General features: G+C 46.9%; 1 protein-coding gene across 1 annotated transcript; it reads left to right on the top strand.

Annotated features, from left to right (window-relative positions):
• The first annotated feature begins 1945 nt into the window (after window positions 1-1945).
• On the top strand, window positions 1946-3211 carry LOC118087635 (neuropeptide Y receptor type 1-like). Its single transcript, XM_035120473.2, has one exon. The coding sequence runs from the start codon at window positions 1946-1948 to the stop codon at window positions 3050-3052; it is 1107 nt and encodes a 368-aa protein (XP_034976364.1). The 3' UTR covers window positions 3053-3211.
• The last annotated feature ends 15219 nt before the right edge of the window (window positions 3212-18430 follow it).

The raw sequence follows: 18430 nt of genomic DNA, 5'->3' as shown, positions 1-18430 counted from the left end.
AATGTAGAGAGTACCAGGCCATGCAGAGAAAGGGCGGGATGGTGGTGGTGTTCTCATTTCCTCTGCCTCCATTGCAATGAATAGGAACTCTGCTTAACAGCAGGTGAATAACTAACTCTTAAGATCTCATGTCCGTCTTCACAGTAAATGGCAACCACAGGAGAGGGCTGTCTCAAGACACAGAACACATTTTTACTATTTTCAGTGAGTGTGTTCTTACCCACCCCAAGCTTCCAGAATAAGGTGGGGTGACTGCAGAGTGTGGCCCATCCATACCTCAGCTTAGTGTGTCTTGTGGTCCCCTCATGCCTCCTGTAGCTCCTTAGCCCACATGGTGTTCTTCTCCATCTACTGCAGGTCTGCAGCCTCACATTTTCCTTATGCTTTCAAAATCTGATTTTGCAACATCCATTGCATAGGGAATCTCTGATTTAGGGAGGAGAAAAATTGGGGTGGTAGTTGGAGGAGAATGTCACCAGGATGAGGGGGAATTAAAGGGGGCACAAGGGGTTCCCAATGGGCATTAAGCCAAGGTATGGATGGGCCGTAAGACTAAACCAGGCACCCCCAAACTTCGGCCCTCCAGATGTTTTGGACTACAATTCCCATCATCCCTGACCACTGGTCCTGTTAGCTAGGGATCATGGGAGTTGTAGGCCAAAACATCTGGAGGGCCGCAGTTTGGGGATGCCTGGACTAAACTATGTGGGGCGGAAGATGAGTAGACCTTGGGCAGCTGATCCAGACTAGCACCCTCCAGATATTTTGGACTACAACTCTCATCAGTTGGTTGGGATTAATGGGAACATATGGAAGGGGCCAGACTGGTGAAGTCTGTCGTAGGGCATGCTCTGAAGACTCCTGATACAGCCAACACTTGGTGCAGCTAACCAGATTTGGGTCTGGGAGTGGCTGCCCAGACCATATACTGTAAAACTGGTGCTAAAGGATCTTCTGGCTCCCAGTATGTTTCCAAGCACAATTCAGTGTTGGTGCTGATCTTTAAAGCCCTGAAGAGCCTCAGCCCTGTATACTTGAAGGAGCGTCACTCCATCAGTTATACAGGGCACTCAGCCCAGACAGTCGGACACTTAGGTCCTCCTCCAAGGGTCTTCTGCTGGTTCCCTCACTGCAAGAAGTGAAGCTACAGGGAACCAGGCAGAGGGCCTTCTCAGTAGTGACACCCTTCCTGTGAAACACCCTTCCTTCAGATGTCAAGGAAATAAACAACTATCTGACTTTTAGAAGACATCTGAAGGCATTTCTGTTTAGGTAAGTTTTTAAGGGTGTTTCTAGATATGTTGGTTAGATATGTTGGGTGGCACTGTGGGTTAAACCACAGAGCCTAGGGCTTGCGGTTCGAATCCCCGCAACGGGGTGAGCTCCCATTGCTCGGTTCCAGCTCCTGCCAACCTAGCAGTTCGAAAGCACATCAAAGTGCAAGTAGATAAATAGGTACCGCTACAGTGGGAAGGTAAACAGCGTTTCCGTGTGCTGTTCCTAGCTGAAAAAACGGATTTTTTTTTGTTTCCCCCCGGTTTATTCTGGCACGCCGGCCATTTTGGAACTGGGCAGAGCATGCTCAGAAGCGACTTTTGATGCTGCTCTGCCCAGTTCCAAAATGGCGGCAGCGCCACTTCCGGTCTGCTATTTCTGGCCTGGTCCCTTATTTCTCTGACAGCAACTTGGCAGGTATGCTGAAGCAATCCTAGGAGCCCTCTGGGCACTTCTATATGCCACCTTGAGCTCGATGGAAGAAAGGCGATATATAAATGTAGTCAATAAATAAGTGCCTCCTAATGACTGGATGTCTTCTTCCTTGGCACAGGGCAAGTGAGCGCATCATCTCATGAGGAGGGACAGCTGCTGCCACTGCTGCCTTTTTTGCCACCTGCACTAGAGAGCTTTCCATCCTTCCATCTCTAAGGTGGAGTTGGGACGTGCCATGGACCAGCTGATTAATCTCCTCTACCTCAACTTCTCAGAGCAGCTGAGCCTGCTACAGGAAAACGACATGTCCTGCAGCGACTCTGTGGGGAACGGCACTTTCCTGATCGTAGCTTACAGCGCAGTGATTGCAGTGGGGTTGATTGGCAACCTCTGCTTGGTGTGTGTCATCATCCAGCAGAAGGAGATGAGAAACGTCACCAACATCTTCATTGCCAACCTCTCCTGCTCTGACATCCTCATGTCACTTGTTTGCATGCCTGTCACGGTCATTTACACCTTGATGGACCGCTGGATCTTAGGAGAAGTGCTCTGCAAGGCCAGCCCCTTTGCCCAGTGCATCTCCGTCACGGTCTCCATCCTCTCCCTTGTATGGATTGCCCTGGAAAGGCATCAGCTTATCATCAATCCGACTGGGCGGAAGCCAGGAGCCAACCATGCATACCTGGCTGTGGCCATTACCTGGGTGGTGGCCTGCTTCATTTCCCTGCCCTTCCTCTCCTTCACCATCCTGACCAATGAGCCCTTTCAAAACTTAAGCCTTCCTTTTGACCCGTTTGCCAACCACATGGCCTGCATTGAGCATTGGCCATCGGACCAGCATCGCCTAGCTTACACCACCTTCCTCTTGCTTTTCCAGTACTGCCTGCCCCTGCTCCTCATCATGGCCTGCTATTTCCGCATCTTCCTGCGCCTTCAGCGTCGCAAGGACATGGTGGAGCGGTCCAAGGATGGCTCCCGGGCCACTAGCCACAGGAAGGTCAACATTATGTTGGCTTGCATCGTCGTTGCTTTTGCTGCCTGTTGGTTGCCGCTCACTGTCTTCAATGCCCTCTATGACTGGGACCATGAGAAGATCTCAGTGTGCTACCACAACTTCATCTTCTCCCTCTGCCACCTTGTGGCCATGGCTTCCACTTGCATCAACCCCATCATGTATGGTTTCCTCAACAGCAATTTCCAAAAGGAAGTCAAGGCATTGCTGTATCGCTGCAGCTGCAGCAGTGAGAAGGACAAGTATGAAAGCTTCCCCCTTTCCACAGTCAGCACTGAGATCTCCAAGGCCTCGCTCCATAGTGGGGTTGGCACCAGTATCCATGCGTGACTGCCAAGATTCCATGCAGTGCCTTCCAACAGCAACCAGTCCCTTTCTCAGCTGAGCCAAGCTGGAAGTATCTCCACTGCCTGCATCTTTCCAATTCTCTGGTTACTCCACCCCCAACCCATCTCATACCAAACTTGTATCAGGGATCATCTGCAATTGTCTGGGGTATCCCACTTCAAACAAAGAATATGTACTAAGGTGGGGAGGGAATGACCCAGAGGATTGGGGAACAGTGTGTCTTGAGTTCTAATCCAAGCTTGCCCATCAGTTATTCTCTTTGACCCTTAACCCATCTTAACATTTGGAGCTTTGAAAACTTACTTGAGAATATGGTTGTACTCCTCTAAAACAGATGGAAACTCTGAGTTCTGGGAAAATAACTAAGCAACTTACAGTCTGTTTAGCCTCTCAAGAATATCCATCCAAGGGCCCATAAATAAATCATCCACCTCTGTTAAGAGTTGCATTCATTGGCATTGGGCAACTTAGAAGCAGATCTTCACAAATGGTTCTTCAAAGAGAAGACTGATAGTGTAATGGCAAATAAACATTTCCTGAAAGAAAGCTTCCCCAGCACTCCTGTTTTTTTGTGCTAGACTGAACTTCAGGAGAACATTGGGTGTGTCCTAGGTTGTATTCTCCATTCAAATGGACCAACTTGGGCTCGACAGGCCTGGTCATTGCCCTACATGAAGTTAATGTGTTCCCTGGTACAAGGACCGAAGCTCAGTGGTAGAGCATCTGCTTTGCATGCAGAAGGTCCCAGCTTCAATCTCCAGGCTGGGCTGGAAGGAGAATTCTGTCTCACATCATGGAGATGCTGCCAGTCAATATAGGCAGCACTGTGCTGGATGAACCAATGGGCTGATGTCCTCTGTTCCAGAAACATCTGCAGTGCACTGGGACTCCATGGTAGACGTGTCCCTTGAAAAACATTTTTTGAAGGTAGGAACCTGGGAGTCTCCATCTCCCTTCCCTGCAAATGGAATTATCCTGGTTGAGGAAGAGCTTTAAAACATAGAACTGGTAAGATCCAAACTGGTTCAGCTGAAATCCTTATTATGAAATGTCCGGGTAATACAGCAAGATTTTGAGAGAGCCCCCCAGTCATCTCAACGGCCAAGGCAGAAAACGTGAAAGGCCTTCCTCTTTCCCACCCTGGATTGTTTAGTCTGCATTTTCCCCACCTGAAGAAATGTTTTGCCCCACTCAAAAACTTACTATCATGTCCTATTAATATAATGGCATCAGTTGAAACATTGTTTGATCTTCTCGCTTTCTTTTGAATAACAATAAAGCAAGCATTTCCGTACTGTAATAGAAACTGAGAAAGATGATATATTGTTCTGATTGGTTCTGCCCTTTTATTTCCATGAAAATTAGTCCATTTAATATAAACAAAGGACTTATGAGTTTGGAATGTATATTAAGACACAGAGCTTGGAGGGTTTTGGCTTTGAGAGCTCTGCCTTCATTTGCCTATTGGAACTATATGATCAGCAATTCTCACTTACTGCACATTTACTGGGGAGAAAGGGGTGAGAAATGGTGCCTCATTCCTAAAACTCTCCGGGTGCAAAATGCACTTGCTGGCACTGCATAATCCAGCTGAGGACAGTGATGTCTAGCTCAGTGTCCCCTTTTTCCTAACACAGGGAGACTGTTCAGCACGGTATTATCATTTTAGCCTTAATATATAAATCAGGAATGGACAGGAGCTGGCCTTCAGAGGGCACATTTTCATCGGATGGCCTGAGCAAATGTCAATCACGTGTGGATGTAATCAGTTTCCCTCATCAGGATAAAGAAAATATTGCCATCTTGTAAGAAACAGAGGATCTCCCATGCTTCAGGATACATCTCTCTCATGCATGTTGTAAATGTGCACAACTGAATGTTCTTCTTTGGCGATCACTTGTATCTAAGTAAGATTGTCTTCCATAAACACGGTTTTAACAATGGGTCCATAAGTGACTGTGGAGGCCAATTCTGGATCCACACGTCCTTGCTGTGCTAGAGTGCATATGTTCTCTACCAGCCTCTCCCCCCCCCCCCCAAGCCAGGACTCCTCAGACGTCTGGGGCCACAATTCCCATCAGTCCAGCCAGCAGAGAAGCCCTTGCAGATGAATGGCTGCAGCTCTATCGAGGACCCTGCACTCCCATGAGGGTGATGGTTTTGGGTAGTGAAATGCATTTGCAACCCGAAAGCTCATTGTCTGGAGAGGAGAGCAGCCCTCAAGAACAGAGAAGTAGGCTACCCCCACTTTAAATAAATCCATGATTGAGGCAGAGGCGAACATCCAAAACAAAGCAAATGCAAATTCTAGTTGCATGTTCCAACCAAGCGATTTAAATGGCAAATGGCAGCTAGATGCATAATTATTTGTACAGCTAAATTCAGTTTTCTCCCTGCTGTTGGTGCACTTAATGGGGAGATCAGGCAACTGACTGTATGACTACCCATCCTTAATGCTACAAGTAACACAGATGATCTATTTTGTGTTTATTGCTTATTAGGAGCTTAGATACCTCTCACTTGTTTCTTGAGAACAGCCCCCGGGGGGGGGATTAGTTGCTGACCAAGGCTTCAGAATGATTAATCTGAAAATAATGTAACTGAAATTCTTAGTAAGTTGAGCTTTGTAATATTTTTCAGGGGGTGGGAATCCATTCAGGATATCAGGACGCTGTCACAGGCAAGATTCCCTTCATTCAAATCAGAATGGCATCTGTGGTATTGCACTATTTACAGTCTGTAGCAGCCTTCTCTGACCTTTGGTCATCCTGGTGTTTTGGACTACAAGTCCCATAATCCCCAGGCAGCATGACCAATGGTCAGGATAGTGGCAGTTGCAGCCCCAAACATTTGGAGGCACAACGTTTTGTCTAAAGCTTTAACCCATTCATCACCTGGGCCAAAACCAAATGGCACAAGTGTGTAAGTGTGTGTGTGTGTGTGTGTGTGTGTGTGTGTGTGTGTGTGTGTGTGTGTGTTTAAAAATGCCATTAGGTTTGAGTGCATGATTGTAACAAGAAATTAAAAAGAAAAAAGTAAAGATGGCATTTTCTTGTAATAGTGAGGAGTCACTTTTTAATCATCTTCTACGTTGGCTCACATTTCTTTCAAAATCACCCAGAATTCCTGACCAGTGTGAGCGCTCTTATGAGTTGTCCTGTTTCATAAATTACCGTAGTTTTAATTGATCTTTCTGCCATGCTTTCTTTACCATTATGTTTTCAATCAGTAAAAACTTGTGGCACCTCAAAAGCTGAAAAATATTATTATTATGGCATAAAGTTTCATGAACTACTACAGTCTAGAACATCTTTCCATTTTGGTTTGTGGCTTTAACGAAGACTGATTTGACGTGGGACATTTCTGGGTTTTCGCTCTGATCAGAAAATCCATAATGCAAAAGAAAGTGTATTGCTACCAAATATATTACTGTTGTAAAAATAAAAATAAAAATCTGGACCTCAGACTAAACCTTCAGAGAGTGACTAAGACATTTCACAAACTTTTTCACAGGTAAAATTCCACTAAACTTCCTTGGGCTAACTTTTATGGAAATAGCTTTGGGTTGGGATATCAGCTATCTCACTCCCTACCCTGCTCCATTTCTAGTCCATTTCTTAACTGAGTCTCATGCCCTGGCAAAAATGCTGCAATGTTTGGGATGCACAGATCAAGCCAGAGGATTTTTTCATAACCATTCATAGGAAAGACATACAGGATCGTATCTAATGTTAGCCATAGAGTCAATTTTTTGAGATTCACAGTCATGGCTAACTTAGGTAGATTGATTTCAATGGGTCCACTCTGAGCAAAAGTTAGTTGGACACACTCTGATATTCACAAGCATAAAGCAAACATTCTAGAATATTTGTCTAAGCTAACTTCCAACCTTTCAACATCAGCTGAATGTATCCTAATGCCTAATCTCTTAATATGGTGATGTCTGCTGACTCCTAGATCTAGGAGCTTGCGGGCAAACATGCTTGTGTTTTCAACCAGTTTTCAAACGTACTTTATTTAACTGCATAGGCATTGTGAGAAGAAGAAAGTCTGTTTTGCTGCCACATCCTTTACCTAATATATGAGCAATGTCCTTTAAATAAACTTGAAGATGCACATGAAAAGCAAGCTGTGTGTCCATGTTTCTGGGTCAGCTGTGAGCAAGCAAGCTGTGCTTGCTTATTGAGGACAGGAAAAAACCTTTGCCCATGTTTAGATACGCTTTTCTCCAGTGAACCAGGACATGTGGAGAGAAAAAATCTGATGTAGGCTGGGCCTCTGCAACCTGGTGCAGACGTCTTGGACTCCAAATACCACCTGCCCCTTTGCCAACACAGCAGATCGAAGTTGCAGTTTGAAACATCTGGAGGGCACCAGCCTGGGGAAGGAGGAGATCCGTGTTCTCCCTCTATGCCTGGCAGGAACTGACAGGAGCAGGGACTTACTCCTCCAGCTTTGATACCAAGTTCAAAATCACTGGCGTGAGATAGAAACCATCCCTAACTTACAGTGGAAGCCAGTCCTTTTCTGACCTCAAAAATGTAGTGACCACACTACAATTTTATATCATTTCTAAACCATTTTAACTGTTTTGGCTTCATCCTGAAGAATCTTGGAAACTATGGTTGCTGAAGATGTTTAGGTGAGAGTTTGGCTCTCTGGCCACAAGACGGTTGTTTTAGGGCAAGCAGACAGGGCAATAAGGGATAATGATAACAGGGACATTTTTCTTTGCTACAGAAGGGCTAGGAAAACATTGCTAGCCTCTTTTTATACGACAAGTGTTTCTCTCCTTGAAACTAACTTGGAGAATATATTTATGTCACAGTCAGTTAAAAATATATCCCCATGCAAACTGTCAGACCACACAGCAAATCTGATAATTCTATATCGGTTTAATCATCAAGGTCCTCCCTCCACCCTCAAAGAATCCTGGGATCTGTAGTTTTGTGAGAGTGCTGGTAGCTACAGTTCCTAGCCTCCCATGAAGCAAAGTTCAGTGGTGCCTCGCTAGACGAATTTAATTCGTTCCACGGGTCTTTTCTTATAACGAAAAATTCGTCTAGCGAATCCCATAGGAATGCATTGAATTTTTTTTTGAATTTTTTTTTTTGCCCATAGGAACACATTAATTGAATTTCAATGCATTCCTATGGGAAACCGCGATTCGCTAGACGAATTTTTCATAAAACGAATTCGTCTAGCGAGGCAACCTCCGCTCGAAAAATCCTTTCGTTAAGCGGAAATTTCGTTAAGCAGGGCATTCGTTAAGCGAGGCACCACTGTTCTGACTTCTGAAGCAGTTTGGCTCTGCAGTATAGATGTGCCTCATTTGGTCTGTGAAACAGACTTCTTATGTTTTGCTTGAACTATAATAACAGTAATCCAATTATATTCCAGGGAGGGGGTATGTGCCATGAAACTGGTTGTATTATATGGCTCCCCCCCCCAGCAAAAAAACACCTGCTAGGAAAGAATAAAACATGCTGCAGTTACAAAATCCCAGGTATCTTTTATTTGGCTTTGTTGTGCCTCTCCTTTGGTGTGTGGGCTTGGGAAGGGTGTGCCAAGGAGCACTCAAACTTATGGGACAGGTTGGAGCGTGGGGATCGAGGGGCACACACACTCTCCCATGACACCAAACACCCCCACTTTGTGGAGGGGGGGTTCCCTGCATTTGGCCTGCCGCCTCCCTCACCACCCCGGCCCCCCTCTTTGCATCAAGTCATGTAGATGGGCAGGGGCCAGTAGTCGATGTCGGACGGCTCCCACAGGGGGTTTGAGCCCAGCTGTAGCCTCTCTCCCAAGCTGCTGTCAGAAGAGACTCCAACACCAAAGAGGAGAATAGGTCAGGTCAGGGTGGCGGAGGAGGGCAAGGGGTGGCAGACCCAACCATGCTGGACCGGCGACGGCAGTGGTGGGATAAGGAGGTGCAGCAATGGGAGGTGAGGAAGGAGAGGGCAAGGGAGGCAAAGGAGGTTTCTCCTTCCCCCTTCTTTCTATTGTCGCTTGTCAGCCACACCTACAGTGATGCAGCCGCCATTTTGGGCCAGCTGCCTCCCTCTCATGCCCAATAGTGTTGTTATAAGAATTTTAAGGTGTTATATATATATATATTCTTTATAGGTGGCCTAATCTCCTCTCATATTTAATTTTTTAACTGAAATTGCTTCTAATGGAGAGAGCCACCATGGTGTTCTGCATTCTAGTAAGTTTTTATATCTATCTCAGACCTCGTAGATTGATTTTCTTACCAAGTGGTTCAGGAATCCTTTATGTGCTTTTGTTTTATCATACCATAAATATGTGTGCTACCCAAACCTGTTATCATGACCTTCCAAATCTAGTAAATCTTTATTTTTTTAACAAAATCCAATCCCACAACCAGCAGAGAGAGGGCACCTCATAATATAACTTCAGATCCACCAAGGAGAAGCCCCCTTTTTCTTTAGAATCAATTAGTAACTTTTATTTTATTCTTGGTTTCTTTGGGACAGGGGACTCTTTTGTCCCAAAAGGGGACGTTCCCATTTTTCTAGGGACAAGTGGCAACCCTACTCAAACTGGACATTTGAGGAGATGGGACCTAAGTTACTGAGCAACTGTGGACTGTCCATGCTCAGTCCTTGGACCTCTTTCCTGGTGCTGAAGGGCAAAAAAATTCCTGCATTGCAGGTGGATGGACTAAATGATTCTCATGGTCCCTTCCCACACTACAATTATATAATAATAATAATAATAATAATAATAATAATAATAATAATAATAAGTAATTTGTACCCCACCCATCTGGCTGAGTCTCCCCAGCCACTCTGATTCTATGGTCCTCTCCTCCCCACCATGTGCCCCCCAATGGGCTAGGGCCATGTTTGAAGAACCCCTGGTACAGTGCAGGGGAAGGAAAAGTGGCGTCGTTCCATCTGGCAAGCCAAAATGCTTGCCAAGGTGAAACAATTGCCTCAGTGCAATGTTGCATTCCTCCCACTGAAATTAATAGAAAGGGCTAACTGAGGTCAATTAATTTCAATGGGTCTACTCTGAGTAGAAGTCAGTTGGCTACAACTGCATATCCTCCAAGTGCCTCTATTTTCCAGGGACAGTCCTGGGATTACGAAAGCCAGGATTGTCCCTCTTCCCCACCACTGAGCTCGGGGAGGAGGAGGAGCTGGTGCTTGTCCTGAGCGATGGCAGTGGTGGCTGCTGCCCCACGGCCTCTCCATGCTTCATCCCTTGGGCAGCTCGTAGTGGCTGCTGGAGAGCAGGCAAGGAGGAGGAGAGATCTGCTGCTCCCCCAAAGGCCCTTTCTCCCCTCCTGCCCCTCCATTATTTATTAAATTGTTTAATTTCATATATTTATACACCACTTAATACTGAAGATACTCCAGGTGGTTCACAAAACAACAAATAAAACATGTATATATACAAACAATTAAATGGAAAGGCTATAATATAATACAATATTAAGCAAGAGTGCAATACAATGCAGAAAAACAATTTTTAAAAACCCAAACAGAAGCACAGCATCCCATTCTGAAACCTTTTAGCAAGCAACTTCAAGCCCTTGCCCTCTCCTCTTTATCTTTAAACTGCACTTGGAACAGAAACCCCTTCAAAGAGAGGGCTTGGAAGAAGGGAGCACATGACTGTCTGTTGAGATCACCACTGATCTCCAGCGACAGAAGCAGAGACCAGAAGGAGGTCAGTTGCTTCTCTGCCCAAGAGTGGATTACTTCTGAATTATTCCAAGCCAATCAGGAGTCGTGGGTTCCAATGGCTGCCAGACCTTGGATACTATCAGCCCATCAAGCAAGATTCCAGTTGGCTGGCATGTTCAGTATTATTATTGCCAGCTTCAAGGAGGGTGCCAGAAATTGAACTTGTAATTAAAGGCCTATTAGTTCAGTTAGTATCATCACAAAATTGTATGCTTGCCAAGTTCAGTACTGGGGCAGTGCTACGGTAATAAGATCATTTCCAAGGATCAAGCGAGTTTTAGAGCCTATGGAACAGCATTCCTATTGTTATACAGTGGTACCTCTACTTACGAATTCAATGCGTTCCGAACGCACATTCGTAAGTTGAAAAAAATTGTAAGTCGAATCCCATAGGAATGCATTGGGAGAATAAATTCGTAAGTTGAAGCAACCCTATCTAAAAATTCGTAAGTAGAAAAAATCCTATCTAAACCGCATCCAAGATGGCGGACGGAGCTCCATTTGTAAGTAGAAACATTCGTAAGTAGAGTTATTCGTAAGTAGAGGTACCACTGTACTTCAGATTACTAGTCATTCCATAGCTGAGAACCAGGCCTCTTCTCCCTCAGCCATTGGGGGCAGCAGCTATTCTATCCAAAAGACCAGCTCCACCTGGCACTTCCTACCCCTGAATGATACAGGCTATGTAGTCCTTACAAAGAACAGCTGCTTAAGAATTGGTCCCCGAGTTTGATGTTTTCCTCTTCTCTTCCTATCCCTTTCCCCTTGTGTGCCTCTTTTTTAAATAGATTGTAAGACCATCTTATTTTAACTGATTGTGTGCAAGACACTCTGGGAGCCTTTTTGGCTAAGGAGCAAGGTACAAATGCTCTATATAATAATTATATCTGCATTTTCTGGAAAGAATTGAAGACCCACAGGGTTTCCCAGCTGGATAGATGGGTCATGGCTTCAGTGTGGTTTTAAATTTATTTATTTTAATACTGTTTTCAATTCTCTTATGTGCAAATTGCCTTCAAGTGGTGGTTTAGAAGGTGATTAATAAATCATTTGCAATAATAAAAGCAATAATAGTAGCAGTAATAATAATAAGGCACCTGTTTTTTCCCCATCTAGCATAGTATGGTCTACTCTGACTGCGGTTTGGCCAGAAGGTTTATAGCGCATGTGCAGAGTTGGCCTGCAGAATCCCCACAGACCACCTGCAAGAAATTGAAATCTCAGCTCTTCCTTGCCCTGAAAACCTGGGGGCTTTATCATTATGAAGGCAGAGTGCCAGAGTTTACCTCAGAGGCAAGCTAACACTCAGCACATGAACTGTTTATTAAACTCATGCCACAAAGGTAAGAAATGAAGAACAAAACAAATGGTTCCCTTTCACACTCTTGCCACTGGGCAGTGTAGCAGAAAAGAAATATGGCAGGCTTGCAAGTTTGGGATGGTTGGTGGGACCTCAGGCACGATTGGATCTCTTTTGAAACTGTTAAGATGCCCCCAGGGGCTGGATCCTTAGGTAACATTTCCTGAAGCCCCAGGTCAGATCCAGACCCCAGATCAGTTGTTTCATTTCCGCCCCTCCCTCACCTGATGCTTATATCCACCTCAGCTTGCCCCTCCAAAGCGCCACACTGGTTTTCAAATTCTCCAGCTGCCGTGCTGGCTTGCTTTGTGACACGTTCACAATCAGAGTATTCAGGGCTTTTTTTCAGCTGGAACTCACTGGAACTCAGTTCTGACACCTGCCAAGGATGGTGCCATTGTCATTACATGAGAACAAAGGAGACATTCATGGTGAGTTACAGCACTGAGAGTATTCCTCATCTCCTGCCTGGCTCCATAATCTGTTCCACATTCAGCTTCTTCCTTCGAAATCACGGCCACCATGCTTCTTTGTCTCTGAAACTCAGAGGCAGACAATGCCATAGGAAGAATCATGCTCAGAGCATAAGTGTTTGGCTTGTGTGGATGAGTCACCCTCTCCTGGCCCATGACTTCGGACTAGTACCGCAAGTCCTTCCTCTCAGCCAGCTGCCCTGGCCTTGAAGCTTACTTCCAGGATGTGGGTTGCAGGTGGCTTAGGAGAAGGAAGGGGCCTTTGTTTTTGCCGCCACTGCCACAAATCCTGGAGCTGATGAGGTAAAGAGCTGCTGCTGACGTTGGAGGTGGTCTCCTGTTGCGCTCAGCTGTGACACACTCACGCACCCACCCCAGCTCCTTTCCTTACTACATAGATATGTGTTCCTCAAGACAACAGCTGGCTGAGGTAGGCAGGAAGGAAGGGCAGCAAAGCAGCAGTGGGGTGAGGAAGCGAGAGAGCTGGCTTCGCTTCCTCAAGGACTGGTGTCCCAGATGCCAATTGCAAAGGTTGTTCCAAGCAAAAAGACATCTCCAGCTTTTGGCACCATGCTAAGCCCCCAGGCCTACTTTCTGCAGCTGCCAGAGACCGACCAAGACTCAGAAAATATGTCCAAAACTCTTGTTTACCTGTTAATAATAATCCTTTGCATTGATGCCATGCTAAAAAAAGTGCTTCTTCTCCTACTTCATCTCAGGGCACCTCCAGACTGTCAGTCTTGCAAGAGAGATTCAGGTGCATGCTAGAAATCTGCACTACACATCTAAAGCACTATTACACCACTGTAAACAGCCATGGCTTATCACAAAGAATCCTGGGAAGCGTAGTTTTTAAGAGCGCTGAGAGCTGTCAGGAGAACCCTATTCCCCCCACAGAGCTACAATTTCCAGAGTGGTTTGACAATTAATCCTTCTTCCCAGGGAACTCTGAAAATTGTAGCGCTGAGATGGGAACAGGAGTCTTCTAACAACTCTCAGCACCCTTAACAACCTGTTTATGGTACCGTAGTACTCCAAGAGCCTCAGCAATTTTCAAGTGGTCTGTGGCAGGGGAGTTTGGGAACCACTGTGTTAAACTAGCTTTGAGGAAGGCATCAAAGCTGGAACACTCCTGTTAGCGGATGATGGTGTACTGCAACATTTCATTGCATATCTCATGTGATATACCATATATATACAGTCATACCTCGGTTTAAGTACACTTCGGTTTCAGTACTTTCAGTTTAAATACTCCGCGGACCTGTCTGGAACGGATTAATCCACTTTCCATTACTTTCAATGGGAAAGTTCGCTTCGGTTAAGTATGCTTCAGGTTAAGTACAGACTTCCGGAACCAATTGTGTACTTAAACTGAGGTACCATTGTATACTGTATATATGAGAGAGAAATTGAATTTGTAAATTCAACACCCTGCCCTATGTGCCTGTCAATTTTTATTACAGTGTCTTTATTATTGTCTCAAGAAGGTTGGTCATCCTCCTTTAACCGTCATTTTAAAATGATTTATAAAACATCTGCAAATTGTGCTGCTCCTCTTCCTTACAAATCCAGGGAACCAAATTCAAACCTTTGACATGGAAATGATTTACGCAAAAGGGAGCCATTGCCTAACCTCCTTGCCTATAATTGCATGACCCCATTTTTAAAACACTTTGCCAAGGAAGTAGCAGTTTGTCTGCTAGTTTAATAGCTACCCAGGAACAAAGCCAAGAGCATCAACTAAATTGTAGCAATGTTTTCAGTAATGAGGCCTCTACTCCACAACTACAGACCCCATATCGCTTTATAGCTGGAGGCCCATAAACTAGTCACTCATAAGTAGGATTATTGCAACTGCTCTATGATAGTGCCCTGGGGTTTGGGGGAAATTCATAATATGGGGCTCGGTGGAAGGAAGGCATGAGCTGCAGACCTGAGCTGCACAGTACAGCCAAACAGCAGCCTCTCTGGGCAATATTACCTTAGCACACACCTGTCACCAGGACTATAGCCTTCCTCGGCCTCTAGGGCTCCATGAAAGGATGCTAATTCACCTGCTGATCCTAAAGGAGTCCTTTGGAAATAAATGTAACTTCCCAGTCCTCTCTGAGAGAGCAAACCTCTCTCTAGATAGACATTCAAGTTGCCAGTGAGGGTGACACTAGCATCATGGCTTCCCCCAAAGAATCCTGGGAATTGTAGTTAAAGGTGCTGAGGGTTGTTAGGAGTTCCCACCCGCTAGATGCGGGCTTGCCCCACAGGCTCTCGAAACTAACGATTTACAACAAAGAGGCAGAACCAGAATCAAATAGTCTCCTCATGTCAATAACAGTTTTAGCCTCTGGACACAATCAGCAGAAGGTCAGCTCCTCTGGGAGAATCTGACCTCCGACAACGCCAAAGAGACCTCTCCAATTGACCAATATAACTTATTAACCCGAAAACTTCAATTGGGAAATATAAGAGACAGATTTTTAAAAATCAAGACTCCCTCTTTCTTCCCGGCCAGGCTGGCCCTGCCTCTGGACCCCAGAGCTGCCACTGCCATCATCGCTGTCGCTCAGGACAAGCAGCGGCTCCTCCCCCTCCCCCCTGAGCTCGGTAGCTTCAGCGCTGGTGGGGGAAATAGGGACATTCTGGGATCACCTCAGAAGCTGGGATGGCTTTCATCATTCCAGGACCGTCCCTGGAAAATTGGGGTACCTGGAGGGTATAGAATTCTTTGGGGGAAGCCATGACTGACGTGGCATCATGGGGCTTTAAAGGTATGGATGTGGCCCCTGCCAGGGGCTGCTTACTGAATCCAAGACCTGACAGGTGCTCTGGTATTTATAGGGGCCCAAGTTACCAGAGGTTTAATATGGCCTGCCAATCTCACGGGCTGATGTTGCTTTCCATGCCAGTCTTATAAAATGAGGCCAGTTTAATTATTCTTTATAGAAGATAAGATCCACCCAAGATCAACCAGATGGGATCCACCAAACTGTCTCCACACAGAGGATCTTGGGCTTGGATTGCACTGTTTAATAGGCTGCTCACTGACCATGGTGCAAATGCAGCAAGATGAGAATGGAGAAAGAATCAAAGGAGCAGAGTCAGAATCATGCCATAAGAAGGGGGGGGGGCAACCACAAATCAGCTCAGTGCTGTCAGAGCAGAAATGTGGAGGAATTTGCTGATCTCACCAACTCTTCTTAGTCACTGTGATTAGCAGCCAGCTCTATTGTTCTACATGAGAGTAGCGATAGATGTTGCCATGGTTTGTGGAAGGGTATCCATGGCAATGCTTCTATGCAGCCCACCAGACGTGGGTGTTACCTGTGCTATGGATGAGTGTATAAATATCAGTTTACCTGAAGGTGGTGACCCATGGTTGCCATGGAACCCACAAGAGCATCTTCTCTGGAGAAGGGGTTGTCATAGAAACAGTGCTGTCTCTATAGCAACAGTGCATCATTATTTCCCCTCTTCCAACTGAAATATGTTTAAAGAACCTGTTGAGGAAAGTGTGTGGTATGAAATATTAGGGAGGCTGATGTGCAAAACCGCTGAAGAGATGCATTTGTTTCTTCTTTGCTGTACATCAGGGGTTCCCAGCCAGCTGACCATGGACCACCAGGGGTCTGCCTGCAGCATGTCTGTGAAGAACCAGGGCTGTGGTTGTGAATGGTGGCAGTGGCAACAGCAACTGCAGCTGCTCCAGGATGGACCGGAAGTGATGGGCAGGAGGAAGTGACCTGAAATGGGTGGAGAGAGGGATAGGAGTCAGAAACACATTGCACCTCATGGTACTGCAACCTGAATTCTTGGGACTCAAATTGTATTACAAAAATCATACAGCACATAACACAGTGCATTACAATTGCTAGCAATTGCTACAATTGCTACAGTAGGCTGATGAATCATTAAGTCCTCCACCACGACCCTCAGCAATTTTTGAGTGGTCCATGGGAGAAAGGGTTTGGGCATCACTGCTGAAGGTGGAACCAGATAGGGTTGGGGGGTGGCGAGGGGCCCTCTCCTCCCTATCTTTCCCTTTTTCCCTCACCTGGGGGGGGCCTCCCTCCTTTTCCTCTTCTCCTGGGGCGGCTGGGGTGGCGACGGCTGCGGCGATGAGGCAGGGAGGTCCCGGGCTTCGGAGCTCTTCCCGGCCGCAGGCGGGCTCGCTGGGGGGCTTTAGCGGCTCCCCGCTTGATCCGCTGAGCGATTCCGACGCCCACGCGGCTGCCGCGGAGCCCAGGAGTCCGGCGATCCTCCGGCCAGGCGCTTTCGTTGTCGCTCTGGTGGGGTCGCGGGGGGGCCTCCAGCAGCTCCCCGGTCGATCCGCCGGGCTCGCTTGGCGCCCGCGTTCCGGCGGCGGCGGTTCCGGCGGTCCAGAGGCTAGGCTGGCGGAACAGGCACGCTGGTCGCTCTCAGGAGCTTCGCGCTGCCGTGCCGCGCGCCATCTTGCCTCGCCGGAAGTCCGTCAGCGCCCTTCTCCTCGCCGCACGTGGCGGCACGCCAGCCAGTGTCTCACGGCACACTACTGTGCCGCGGAACACCGGTTGAGAAACGCTGATCCAGCAGACCACACAGTCTTCCAGAATCCTCCATTCCGCTGCACACACCCACTTTTCAGGTTTCTCCCAAACAGGCTTGTATGTGACAGGCTTGTAGCAGGAAGTTATGGACCATGCACTAGTCTAGTAGTTGGAAGCAAAGCAGTATGACCACCCCAAATCTTTCTCAGGCACAAATGGCATTGAAAGCATGATGATGTATAACAGCCCGGAAAAAATCATGAGCCCAAATCATGATGAATCATGGGCGTACCCAGCATGGGGTGGGGGGCAGCTGCCCCCCCTAGAAGCAGGGCAGCTGGAGAGGACAGGCAGGGACGCTGCCTGCTGTGCTCCGCCTCAGCCTACTTGGCTGAAGCAAAACAGCAGCAATGGCAGCGAAGCTGCCTCCGTTGAAAAAGACCTGGACCTGGGCTAACTTCAGCCCACACTCTTTCAAGTCACAGTGAGCACAGCACAGAAAGTGCTGCCCCACAATGCTCCACGGCACTTCATTTGCAGGTTTCCTTCAACAGAGGCAGCTTTGCTGCTGCTGCCTCGTTTTAGTTACCGCTGCCGTGCCGTTAAAGGAGCGGGCGAGGCAGGAGTGCAAGCACAGGTGGCTCCGTGTGCTGCCTTGCAAACGACCCCCTTTCCTCTGGGGGGCGTGGACGTTGATCATGCCTCCTGGGGGGATCCTGGCCACATCATTGCCAGCTAGCCAATTGGGTGGCTGGGGGGGCGTGGCTGGGTGTGTGGCTGGTGTGCCCCCCCCCAACTTTGATCCTGGGTACGCCCATGTGATGAATGTGCAATAAAAATGACATCTCAAAGGACCCTCTGACCAGAGAAACACTAGATGCTATGAGAAAAATACAAGCCTAATTTGGGGATGATAAACTAATGAGTGTAAATCTGAAGACTGGTGCCCTCCTGCAGTGTATGTTTAAATTGCAGTGGGTTAAAAAATAAATAAATCCCAGAGCATTGCTTAGCAACAGATCCCCTGATAACAGTAATTCACTCCGGAAGAAAACTCAGCTGGGTCGGCCCTTCCATTAGGCAGAATGTGGTGGCTGCCACAGGCATCAGGCACTGGATGGAGGCGAGGAGCAGTGGTGGGGCTGGAGGACAGAGGTCTGTGTGCCACACGGCCAACCCTAAGCAACCCTGCTGGAACCTGAGGTGTAATCCCATTGGCAGTCTTTCCATTTGGCTTGTATTGTTTATTTCCAAATACAAGAGGGGGGGGACACCAAGCAAATGGGCAGGTG

Source organism: Zootoca vivipara, chromosome 6 (genome assembly GCF_963506605.1).
Source record: "Zootoca vivipara chromosome 6, rZooViv1.1, whole genome shotgun sequence".
Lineage (NCBI taxonomy): Eukaryota > Metazoa > Chordata > Lepidosauria > Squamata > Lacertidae > Zootoca > Zootoca vivipara.
Note: the sequence above shows the minus strand (reverse complement) of the source record. Positions and strands in the feature narration are given on the sequence as shown.